The 13,277-nt window shown below is 41.8% G+C and overlaps 1 protein-coding gene across 1 annotated transcript in view; it reads right to left on the bottom strand.

The window, feature by feature from the left end:
- Positions 1 to 13,277, bottom strand: part of Lrpprc (leucine-rich pentatricopeptide repeat containing) — an 82,476-nt gene that overhangs the window by 28,290 nt on the left and 40,909 nt on the right. Inside the window, exons 23-25 of the mRNA NM_001008519.2 lie at positions 12,927 to 13,134; positions 4,872 to 4,996; positions 4,342 to 4,448 (exon numbers count right to left, since the gene is read on the bottom strand). Of these exons, the coding sequence (NP_001008519.2) occupies positions 4,342 to 4,448; positions 4,872 to 4,996; positions 12,927 to 13,134 (440 nt within the window). The remainder of the gene's footprint in view (positions 1 to 4,341; positions 4,449 to 4,871; positions 4,997 to 12,926; positions 13,135 to 13,277) is intronic.

Raw genomic sequence — 13,277 nt, 5'->3', positions numbered from 1 at the left:
ACGAAGGTGACAACTCTAGTCCCACAGTGGGAAAGTTTCTCAAGGGAGAGACAGACCAAATGTCTTCCTTTCTACACTGGAGCAATGTGACCATTAAGATTCTTAAGAGAAGTCTCTAATGGATTCCATGCAGGGAATGAAGAACAGTTGATTCCAGTGAAGTACTAAGCAAGATACATGAGCCCACTAATTCCGGTCTTATACAAATAAAATAACCCATTGAATTCAAGGTCCAGAAGGGTCACAGAAATGACTAGATGGGCAAGTATTCAAATTGAGCCTTCATAGCTGACACCCTTTAAAATCAGACCTGTAGTTTATACTTGGCTCTGGACGGGGGTGGAGGTTGGGGCAGGTTGGGGCTGGGAATATGACTGACCATTTGCATAAGGTATGGAATACACTTTACAGACTCTACCTTCCTGATATAACCAAGGAAGCGGTAGCATGTTCTCAGTGGTATGGTTTCTTTCAGACTGTGCCGTAGGCTGAAGTGAAGTCTGCGGAGAGTACGGTGCTAAGTGGGACAGGAGCTCACCACAGGGAAGGACACTGAGCAGGTGCTGACCGATGCATGGGTATCTAGGGCCGATGCCACACTGCCTGTGTTATTTAGGAACTATTCTAAGAGGTACAACCAAGAGGGAGCACTGTCCTTCCTCGTGCAGGGTCTCTGTGCTGCTGGCCTCCTTGGCCTAAATTACTTTAGGTTGTCAGTTCCCAGTTCACCTTTACTTCTCACCCAGACACCAATTCCTTAGGAAGACCCAGTCTGAAATAGCCCTCTTCCCGATAGCAATATATTCTGAAAAGGCTCATCTCACTGATGAGACCATGAGACATGATCAGTACTTAAGGAAGGAAAGAGAAACTGGCCAAAATGGGAAGGTGCTTGGATACTATCAATCACCTTAGCAAGAGGTTTCAGATGGCAGCTAAGGCCGGCCTGCCTGCCACTCACGGGAGGAGACGCTGCACACATCCGAGTCAGCCTCTGTTAATCCACATGACCTTCTGTGTCATTACCCTGAGTATATCAAGAAAAACATCCTATGCCAACAACCCTGAAATCCTCATTAATCTCACTGTCTCAGTCACCCCGCCCCCATAACCTACCCAGAATCCTTCTGTGTACACCCAGAATCTGTTATTCTTTGAATTAGCCCCATCTCCTTATTCTGTCCTGAGGGTTTCTAACGTCTGGAAGTAATTTACTCTGCCAAAGAGTCCTTTCCAGAGCAAAGGAAGAGCCTCCGTCCTCCTGTGCAGACCCTCCTTCTGCACCCCAAGCTTGTCTATGCTTCAACAGCATTGGTTCCTCCACACCGCAGGGTGAGGGATGGCTCTCCTACAGCTCAGGGCCCCCATTCCTCAAGCCAGGGAACACTTTCCTGCTGTAGACACCTCTCTCACACAGATCTGTCAGCTCCTAAAAAAGTCTTACTACACTTTTCCATTCTTTTTCCCTTAGAAGAAAACAATTTCCAAAGGTACACAGTAAAAATTTAGAAAATATCTAAGATGTGTTAAAAACCAGCTTGAGTTCACCTCCTATAATGACCTGTGTACAGAAATACAAGTCTATGTTAAAAGACTACATAGCACAAAGCATAAGTGTACACACCAGATCATTTTATAAACAAAATAGGGCATGTTGTTTATAAATTCAATGTTGTTTATAAGATCACTTTAACTTTAATAACAAAGTGTTAGAAATTCTCACCATAACTTAACCTCCATAGCCACAAAACAATTAATGTAAACAAAACAGACCTGTCCTTCGGTCTCAGCAATGGGATGGACCTTTAAAGCCATTCTCACCTACCACATCCCAGTCCCTTCTTGTCGCTGCCATTACAGTGGTTCTATGGCTATTTTTAGTTTTTCTGTGTATGCACACATGTGTGTACTGAAGTGTGAATGTCTACACTTGCTTGTATGTGTGGAGGCCAGAGGCTCACTCCAGATGTTCCCCCATTTCTGAGAATGTGTCTCTCTCTGAACCTGAAACTCACTGATTAGCTAGAGAGGCTGTTTGGCCTCATGTCAGCCTTCTAATTATGGAGTTTCAGGCACATGGTACAGGAGTGCTGCGGATAGGAACTCAGGTCTTCACGTCTGCAAGGAAAGCACTTGATCCACTGAATCATGTCCTGGGCCCCTACACAGAATTCTTTAATTCATCGAGCAATTCTATACACATGCACTGTTTTTTAAGTCATTCCTAATTGAGCCATGCGGCCACAGTTCTAAAGTATTAAAAGCTGGCCTTCTCCTGCCATTTATGTGACACTCAGGGACCTCACATTAAGCTTTACGTTGAAATCATGTAGAATAAAAGAGACAAAAAAATCCCTACCTTTGAGAGGCAAAGAAAATTAAAATTATTGTTCACGTACCATCCATAATCCAGGAAATGCACAAGCTGCTTTACACACATTAGTGATTGGGTCTTAGAGACAGATATTACATCCCCTCTTACAGATCAAACAGCTTAGGAAAGTTTAATAGATGCCAAAAGGAAACTGGCTCTCATGCCTCTGGCCTTTTTTACTGGGTTCTGCTTACCCTACAGAGGGAGGGCACAGATAGCCACAGCTACTGTGCTACAGAGGGAGGGCACAGATAGCCACAGATATTGTGCTACAGAGGAAGGGCACAGATAGCCACAGCTACTGTGCTACAGAGGGAGGGCACAGATAGCCACAGCTACTGTGCTACAGAGGGAGGGCAGAGATTCCTCAGCCAGCAGCCCACAGACACTGCCACAGACAGAGCAGGAGACAGTGCTCCCACCTTCAGACCTGCTGGACCATTTTCTAGACAACACAAAATAACTGAGTGCTAGAAGTACCATCTAGGACACCGGCAGGTATGTAGACAGAAAAAAGAAACCAAGTTGTGAATTTCACAATCTCCTGTGCTGTGGGGCTGGGGAGCAGGCTTGGAGCAAGAGTGGGGTAGGGCATGTTCAAAACCCTGAAATCTCATCCCAAGATCAAGGGAGCAGGCTTGCTACCCACACAACTCAAGGTCTGCATGTCCCAGACCACTGTGCCCCATGCACCCCCCGCCCCTGCCTTTGCCCCACTGGAGGCATGGGGCACTGGACCCTTATAAGGTCATGTCTACCAGCACATGGAATCCCTACTCATGCAAATGAGGTGTCCCCTGGCACTGGCCAATGATGTACACTCACCCTGAGAGGCTCTAGTCAGTCTCACAACCAAGCCTGTACGGGCAGGAGGAGTACCACACTGCAACCGTTCTACACTGCTCTCTTTTCTGAAAACACTGGAAGACATAAGCCAGGCATGGAGGGAGGTCCATGCCGTTAATCCCAGCACTTGGGAGGTGGAGGCAGGTGGATCTCTTTAAGCTCCAGGAACCAGAGCTACAAAGTGAGACACTGTCTGGAGGAAAAACCAAAGGAAACTGAAGACACAGTAAGGATGTTCTGGTCTGGCATCTACACCTTCAGCCCCACAATCCGGCATGTACAGTTCTGTTTATGTGAAAATAAGGAGACTAAGAGCCAACCTGGAACCCTGGACACTTTTAGAAAAAGACAGAGAGAGGTGGCAGGAAAACATGACTTGGAGCAACAAAATTCCTTAGGTGTTCATTACAGTTTGAAGACACGGTGCCCGCCCTGCTGCACCACGTGACTTCCTGAGAGCCTTCTCTTCCAGACACAGGGCTGTTTGGTAATTAAATTAACCACCACATGGACAGACTCCACATTAGCCTTTACCTTATGAATTTCAGTAAGAAACACCGAGTAAAGCCTAGATAATATACTAATCCTACAGAGGCCAGGTTTGTCACCTACTTCCTATAAGCTGCTTACATAGTAGGGACAAAAATAAGGAAGAAAGAAAATTTAAATTAAATGCCAGACCATTGCAGACAGTACTTGTTTGGTTGATTAACTTGTAGACAAGCATTACAAATAAATCTGAGCCTGGTCTTCAGTAAATTGAATTTTATTGCTTTTAAGAACAAAGAATTCTTTTGCAAAGAGGATTAGCAACCTTACGCCCAGGAATACCAATTTAATTTAATTGTTTTACAATTCAAGATTTAATATGCGAATATCATTTTGATATATAACTGAATTCAGCAAAGTGAGGAAACACTCGATAAACAAGCAGACTGCCTTTTCTGAGCTGTAATTATACTCAACAAAGCTGGCCAAGCCACATGCTTTCTACTATTACTGGGACCAAATTCTATTAACATGAATCAGAGCAAGGATAATTAAAGGTTAAAATTTTTAAATGTATTCCAATCAAGCGTCTAAATAGCTGTATTTTAGAATAGCAGAGTTAAAACTCATACCTCAATAATCTTCTTGGCCTCTTTGTAGTTTCCCGTCTGCAGGAAAGCAAAGAAGAGGTCGTAGAGCATCGACATCTCGCCCTGCTCTTGGCTGACAAAGTCCATCGCTGGGCAGCAGGGAAGGAAACCACACAGACCATGAGAAAGCATAAGACAGCGTCATGTAATTCTACACAGGTAAGAGAGCAGATACGGAGGCTAACAGAGTGTGGTTCTGTCTAATGTACAGTCACAGTCCTTATCTGACTGCATATACTGAAGACTAGCCTTAAAGAGAACCATGAAGGGAGGTTAGAAATTATATATCCAGAGAGGCACATCGGCAACAAGTGGAGTGCACATGAAATATGAGAAGGGCAACATCCCCAAAGCAACAGATCTCGGAAACCAGGGGTTTCTTCAACGCTTGGAATCACTTCCTTTCAGAAGTGTAACAGTTTCTCTGGAGGTATTTTCTAGTCTTAAATTTTCCTTTCACAGCTCAACATTCAGATTAAAGATGCAAGAAGGAAAAGATATTTGCTACCAACCTTTCTGGATTAAGTCAGTCTCGCCTTTTTCTATTAGCTTACATAAGACATCATGAATCCTGGGTAATACTTTATATTTTTCATGGCAGGCAATGCTGGCTTCAAGAGCAGCAGGTAAATCATCCCTTGAAAAATAAATTGAAAATGAAGAAAAAAATGTATCAAATTCTGTTGAGGCTCTCAAACACAACAGAGCTGAACCTGTCAGCAGCTGAACTTACTTAAGACATAAACCCCAATGCTGAAGGAGAAAACCCAAAATAACCCTACCTGTTCAGCTAACAGTTCACCCCCTCCCCGCTTGGTCTCCTACTTGCCTCCAAAACAGTGTTTGGGGAAGGGAGGACGATCCGAAAGAAGGCAGTCTCTAATTTCATACAGTCTCTAATATATACAGTGTGGATAATGAATTGCTATCAGGCTGCTGGTCCTAAAAGGACTACTGCCATTACATTTCCTTCCCCATACTTAGGGACTTTTGCTTCAGATTGGAAAGCTTTACTCTGCACTCAGGCATGTGCAAGCATTTAGCAATGCTATCATAGGGTTTTTCATCCTACGCCCTACGGGGGAGAGTACAGAACCGTCCTAGGCTTCAAATGTACAAAACCATACCTCCTCAAACTCCAATATTCTTACCCAGCAGTGAGTTGTACAATCCTAAACACTGTGTCTTCAGGATGGAAAAACTCGAAAAACTGCTTCATACTAAGTCATGACACTTTTCTAAATGTAGTACTTAACAAGTCATAGTTTCTTATGAGCTTTGAAAGGTATTTCTGTGGGTCTTCAAAAGTACTTGTATTCCCTTTGAAATGACAAGTGACAGTGTGAAGAAGAGCCCCAGAACAACCAGAGATGTCAGACACTTAAGTTCCATGGCTGGGTCTCCTCCTCTTTTTTCTTTTCTTTTCCTTCCCTTCCCTTCCTTCCTTTTTTTTTTTTTTTTTTTTTTTTTTTAAAGAGAAGAGCCAATGAGGCCCCTAGAACCATGGCTTTGCCTGAAGAACAGACAGCAGCACTGGAGGCAAATTCCTGAGCCTCCCATTCTCACCCAGGCGCTTCCCTACACAGACTGTGACCTCACCACTGCTTATAGGGCAATTATGTGTTGTAAGAGATTACCCATTGAGAGAGAGAGAGAGAGAGAGAGAGAGAGAGAGAGAGAGAGCGCGACGCGAGCGCACGCATGAGTCTGGAGAGATGGCTCAGCAGTTAAGAATAGTGGCTTCAATTCCCAGCACCCACATGGTAGCTCAGAATTACCTACACATGTAGACAAACACACCAACACACATAAAATAAAAATAAATGTTTTTCAAAAGAGAGCATGAGATATATTTTAAAAGCATAGTTCAAGATATGGACAGAAAGTACAGCTCATGACACTTAGCGACAGTCCTCTGGACAGTGCATTCTCTCACACACCACTGACTGTTCTCACAGAAGAAGGAAGGCCTTTTACAATCTACTGCGAAAAGCCTTACATTTTGTCCATCCCACAAATGTTATGTTGCCCTAGATTAGACTCCTGTGTTATGTAGAGTAAGATTTTTAACTGTCCTAAGAAAGTACACAGCAGTGTGCACGGTGAGCGGCTGACACGGTGAGAAAGGAGCCCTCGGTAAAGGGAAGTCTGCCGTACAGCACCGAGCCCTGTTTACAGTGCATCTGGCACCCCACAGAGTCATTTGAATTTTTGTCATTTGGGGTGAAGACTAAATTGCAGGTTAATTTCAAACGGAAAGCAGATGCTGCAGGCTAGATTACTGTCACACGGAGCAGATGCTACAGGAGTTACGGCACACGCTACACGCTACACGCTTCATGTAATCAGCATTTCCCTTTGCTTTAGACACGGGCTTAGGTGCTGCCTTTCTGCAAGTCCCCTTCAGAGAAAACTGGGGACACACTTGGAAAGAAAAACTAAGACATACCATTTTTTTAAATGGCAAAATCTGCTTTTTCAGATTGACTCCCAAACTAGAACAGTATTGTCTCAACTGTATTTCCCTACATTAGGTCAAAACGATCAATAAATGAATGAATAATTATTCTGTCAATCAAAGCGACATGTTAATAGTCCTTAGTCTCCAAATAAGTGCTTCTAAAGATTATACAAACTCCAAACAACAGGAAAGACAAGAACAGAAAAACATGGAAATAACTCATATATTTGTTACTAACTTTAGACACCAATGTTACCACTCCTTAGGCTGCTGACAGAATAAATCCGATCTACAGACCACTCCCTACAAGTTGGACTGAAGACAGAAATAACGGAGATGACAGTTGGTCCCCTGCTGCTGCTATTTTCCATTTGCACCTTGCAGGTGCTTGGTGTCACTTAAAGATCTGCCTTCCTAAAGTCCTTTACGTCATGGTGATCTCTCTGGTGGAGCCTGGAAACGGGTGCTGGAATTAACAATCTCCGTTCCCAGGACTCCAGGTTCCGACCCTCACTGAGGAGTGTGGTACACACAGCAAACAGGGATGGTCCACTTCGTCTCAGCTGACCGGGCCGCCTGCCGCTCAACACCACTCCTGTCAAAATGAAAGCACCAGGAGCAGCAAACAGCAAAAGAAAAGGGGAGGCAAATCCTTCCTAGACACAATGTGACATGGCACACTGCCCGACAACCGGCACTCCACAGGCCCTGCGACCTAAAAGTACTCCACAACTTCCTTATTCACTTGGTACATCAAAAATGACTAGAAAATGCAATTTAAAATAATAGTTGTTTGAAAAAACTTTTAATCTGTTAAATCTATATTCAAAACCTTTAGTCTGTTATCTCAAGTCTGTTTGGTCCCTAGGGTTTTGTATAGAATTATAAAGTTTATTCCACAAAAACAAATTCCAGTCATTGTTTTCTCACAAACCAGGTAACACTAACACACACACACACACACACACACACACACACACACACACACGCACGCACGCACGCACACACAAATATATCTGCACTATCTTTAAAGACTAGAAACTCTATTAAAAATATATTTGAGGGACCACATAAAATAACTCTTATAACTAAAACCGTATGTTAATAAAGAGCAGTGGATTTTGAAAAGCAGTGTTCTGAATAACTCATAGTTAAAAGTGTTATCAAATATGTGAAACAAAGATAAAACTAGAGAAAAGGTGATTCTGTAATTCTAATTTTCAGGATACATATTCATAATAGAAATACAAACATCTAGAAGTAATTTGAAAACTTAAGAAAGCATTGTCTTTATTAACCATTGTGTCCCATACACTATTTATTTTAGAGTCTGTATTTCATTTTTAAGAAAATATGACTACACATATAAACTAATATAAACTATATATTTTCGTTAGTGTACAGAATTTTAAAAGGGCTGTGATACTTGCTAGCATGGCGAATCTACTGTTGTCCATTCTAGTCTTGAATAGGAAGTTAAGGTGTGCTACAGTATCAACAACAGAAAAACATACACTAGATCCGGTATAAGCGTGCATAGAAAGTTCTCCCTGAGGGGCTGGGGATTTAGTTCAGTGGTAGAGCGCTTACCTAGGAAGCGCAAGGCCCTGGGTTCGGTCCCCAGCTCCGAAAAAAAGAACCAAAAAAAAAAAAAAAAAAAAAAAAAAAAAAAGAAAGAAAGTTCTCCCCGAGATAGCAAGAGGCAAGTTCTCATGGAAGGCTTCATGATGTTGTCACACACAAGCTGCACACCATTCTGACCTCCGGCAACTAGAAGACAACTGCCAATTCACATCTTTAGCTTGACTTGGTCTCCTCACACATCTATAGGTAATAAATTTCAAATCCAAGGTAGATACATAATTGAAGCAACAAAAAAATGACAAATATTGTTTTTTAATTGGAATAAAGTACTTCAACATTACATATGAATTACTAGTGAAGCAGCAGTTTCCTGAAGGGCTTATTGACTGACCAGCTCTTAAATCTCAACTCACTAGGGATAAGGAGATCAGGATGGAGATGGGAGGCATCAAATACAAACAAACAAAAGGCCAAACCCTAAAAGCACCCAGTGTTAGGATTGGGGGAAGATCGGTCAGGAGACGGTCGCCTTCACACAACTGTCGGTCAGCAGGACCAGCACCTTGAAGAGCTGAATAAATGGAGTTTTTTTGTTTTGTTTTTCTCCCATTCATCATCTATAAATGAGAAATCTTCAAGGAGACTGGTGTTGCAATTACAACTAATCCTCCCCAAAAAATTAACTGTGTTGAAGGCTTTGTAATTTCCCTAGGTACAATTTAGCTGTCACTTACTTTAAAATTTACTCAAACATGCGTTGGGAACAGCACTAACTTCACATGTCAAGTGCTTTCCAGCCAATTGAGTCTAAACTGGAAGTCGGTGTTAAACAACTGAGTGATTAGACAAGATAGCTCACTTCCCTGCTCTTTTGTTCAGAGTAAAATGCCACATTTACATTATCAGGCTCAACGGGATCTTCTGACAGAGGGAGAAAAGCGCTTCCTGCACACTGTCCGCAAGAAGCACGCGAAGCCTGTCATTTACCAATCATCCTTCAAAGAGCAATAGCCAGGAATGTAACTTAATTACGACCCAATGATCCTTGACGAAAAATCATCTTATCACTGTCCTGTCCCCCTAGGGCAAATGAAACACTTTTTGTCCTTTGGCACTGATGATGCTAAATTCTTAATTGCAATAATGGAGTAAAAGAGCCAAACCTCCTTAATTTCCTTTCAATATATAAAGAGTTTTACTCTGGAAGGCACACATTCCCACATATAATAAAAGTATCCAGTACAAATGAAGATGCTCAAATTGAAGGGGAGTGTTTACCAAAGAATAACCAGCATTTTGCAAGTGTGTCTCCCATTTATGTAAGATATACATAACTAGGCTACGCCATTTCAAAATTTAAATTTTTATGAGTTCATCTTAAGGAGATATAAGGACATTTATGATGAACTCTTATTAACTTCCCAAGAGCTCTGGGAAGAGAAGTAAACGCCATCTGTACATCTCTAGATTACAGTACAAATCAGCACACCAAAGACTCCTTAATAGAAAGCAGGGATCACAGCTCTCTACATATCCGTCCCCACAGAATCCAGTGCAGCAGCCTCCGACACTTTCCACAAGCACTGAAGCCCAACGGCTCATGTGAGACGAGCGAATCCGAGTCGGCATCTCACAGTCTTTTTCACCTCCTTCTCTAGACTCTAGCGGGAGGACTACTCAAAAGCTCCTCTAACTCATCTAAAACACGTCTTTCTCCTTTAATAAAAGAGGACCTCTGTCATCTCCTGAGTCAATTCGGAGTATAATAAGATATGTAAAATTCACAATAAAACAAAAAACATTTATAGGAACATTCAATTATACTACATACAGATAAAAGGCTTAAAGATTGCAAAAATAGGAAGCACATGAAAAATTTAGTTCTATTTCCTTTTTGGTCAATGTTAAGTATTATCATGTGGATAATGTAAAACCAGGTTAGTTTACCAAATTCTTTATAATTACATTAATCTATGGTTTCCCTTGTCAAATGCATATAAACAAAATCACAAAGTAACATTATTTCTAAAACCACAAAGCACTTTTACAGTATGAGTAACATAGTAACAAGTAAGCTAACATAGTATTGTTTCAAACCTCTAGGTTTTATCCAAATATTGGAAGTCAGATCAACATGCAGGTCGGCAGACCCTGGACTTGCATTAGAACTGTAATGAAAATGACAGTCCCTTTAGTGATGCCCTGAAAAGATGCTACCCTTTAAATGAAATGAGCAAGATCTCTAAGACGATGTTCTGAAGTTTTTTATAGTCTTACCCCAAGTTTAAATAAGGCTCATTTTGCAGATGAGCTCATAACCTACAGAGTCAATTATGTGATATTACTGAAAATCGAATGTTATGAAATCAGATATTGTGGTCACCTGGGGAGCTTGGTAGAGTTAACCCTGGTACTTGTCACGATTCTGAATTAGTTAGCTTTCTTTCATCGGTCAGACAAAACATAATTGAGCAAGCTTCCAAGTCAGTGTTTTATCCCAGTTTTTCCTGATGGAATGCTACCAGAGGAGTTTGGGGGTGGGGGGTGGGGGGGTAGCACTTTAAATATGACGCTTCCTTTGTTCCATTTTTTATTATTTTCATGAATCTAGGACAGTCAACATAATGGTTTTGGTATGATAGATCAAACAGAAAGACCTTGACTGTCTCTATAAACACACACACACACACACACACACACACACACACACACACACAGAATAATACAAAAACGAAGAAAACCTCACACAAGTGAAAACAGAAGGTAATAACTCCTGTAAGTATCTGGACATAACGGCGCCATTTAAAAAAGGTCCTGACTTAGATTTCCTCAAAGACAGCCAAACGCAACGGAGACAGCATCTGCTGGCTGTAAGCAAGGGCCAAGCAGCATACTGCTTCTTGGTTCAGAAGCCCCATCTGCAGACCTCTTTCGGAAAACTTTCACGTCTCCTCCATCTTCAAAGTGGCCCTGTGTGTAAGATACTTTTCTGCTGTGGCCTCATTTCTTTGTTAGTTATTTGGTTTTGCCCAGTGGCGTAGGAGGGCCTAACTCTTCTGGGCACTGGGCCCATTTCTTTCAAATCCCCGTGCAGAGTTCCACATGCGATTTGCAGAGATAGACCTTTTAAACAGTCAAGAAAAGCCACTAGGAAGCATATTAATTATAGGATTTCTAGTTAAAGTTGCTGTGAGTCTGAGAACTAGGAAGAAGCAATTGTTTGCATCACTGTTTCTTGAACAGATGTGAAGTGAAGATCTGTACGGTATCTAGCTTGAGAATTTATGAGCAGATGGCCAAGCAGCTATTTGGGGTCTGTGCAGGTCCAAATGTACAAACACACATTTTCTAATAGGAAGCTAGTTAGAAGAGCTTGTCAGCTCTATATTTAAAAGCCAACACTGTCAGTATTACCCACAGTCACTATACTACCTAATAAAACCAAACCCCCAGAAATGACGACAGGCAATGAGAACAAGTAGAGGATGAAAAGTCAGTTTTGTTGTAACACTGATAGGACAATATCACAGAAAAATTAGGAAATCCTGATCACAAAATAAGCAGAGTATAAACTACATTAAGCCATGGAATAAATTACAAGCAGGCAAGGTGTGGGAAATTAAAACAAATCTACAAGAAAAGGTAAGGGGTGACTGATCAACCTTACAGAAATGTCTCCTTGTTAGAAAGAACACTGACTTGCTCTGCAAATAATGCCTTAAATTGGGCACCAACCAAAAAGGGCATTTGCAAAAGAAAAATTTCAATCTCAGAAAATCTTGACTTATCAACAAAATTCATTTTTCCATAAAAAGAAACACTTGTCAGAGCTGGAGGAATGTCCTGGTGTGTGTGGTTAAACAGCAAATAGAGGAGGAGCACCAGGTCTGTTTACTTCCTGGGTAACAGTCATGGGTGCAGGAAGAGAACTCCAGAGGGTCCTAGTTTCTTATAGTCATTCGTAAGCAGCACTTATTAAGACTCAAAGGCTAGAGGAAACTTGTGTTTATATACTCAATTTTTTAGAGTTCTCACACTAAAGCTCTGGCTGGCCTAGGACTCGGAGATGTGCCAGCCTCTGCTTCTCACCTCCCATGTGCTGGGATTAAAGGCATGCACCACCACGTCTGTCTTGTTTTTAGATTTTGGAGTTAAGGCGTTGCTCTGTAGCTAAGGCTGGCCTAGAACTTACTACATAACTCAGACTGGTCTGAACTTGCTATCAGCCTCCAGCCCCAACCTCCAGAGTGCTGGGATTATAGGTGTGTGCCACCACACCCAACCACAGATAAAATTTCATATAAGACCATTATATGCTCTTTACAAAACAACTGTCACTGGAGACCTTCACTGATAGGTAAAAGGCAGCACTTGGGCTTCTGGTGTGTGAAAGGATACCTAGTCTACCTCAGTTCCTTTATATAGCAAATCACCAGAGTACTTGCAGAGTAAACCCCAGAACAATCAGGCGCATGCATTCTGCTAATTCCACCATCCCAAATCCAAAGTGCAAAGCGCTTACTTTTCCAGGTGCACAGTGACCAATGGGAAGCTTATGTTGCTGGATGGCTTTGCCAACCCAAGAGTCACGATGGCTTCATGCAACTGTTTTACTGTCTCAATTTCACCTCTTAAAGCTGCACCATTCAGGATGTGGAAGAAGGACAAGACTGCTGCATCTTTGATAACAACATCCTTCTCTTTCATCTCCTTTAGAATGTTAATAGCATCTACAATGAAGTAACACAAAAGACCCTTAGGTAATTTCATGTAGGGAAAACAAACTGCTATTAGAACAGCATTTCAAGCCCAGCAGGAATGTAAATTCTAGTGTATAATGCCGATTTCGAGTTAATTACTACTTGCATTTCTA

This window comes from Rattus norvegicus, chromosome 6 (genome assembly GCF_036323735.1).
Source record: "Rattus norvegicus strain BN/NHsdMcwi chromosome 6, GRCr8, whole genome shotgun sequence".
NCBI classification, from domain to species: Eukaryota; Metazoa; Chordata; class Mammalia; order Rodentia; family Muridae; genus Rattus; species Rattus norvegicus.
The sequence above is the reverse complement of the archived record's forward strand: the minus strand, read 5'-3'. Positions and strand labels throughout refer to the sequence as shown.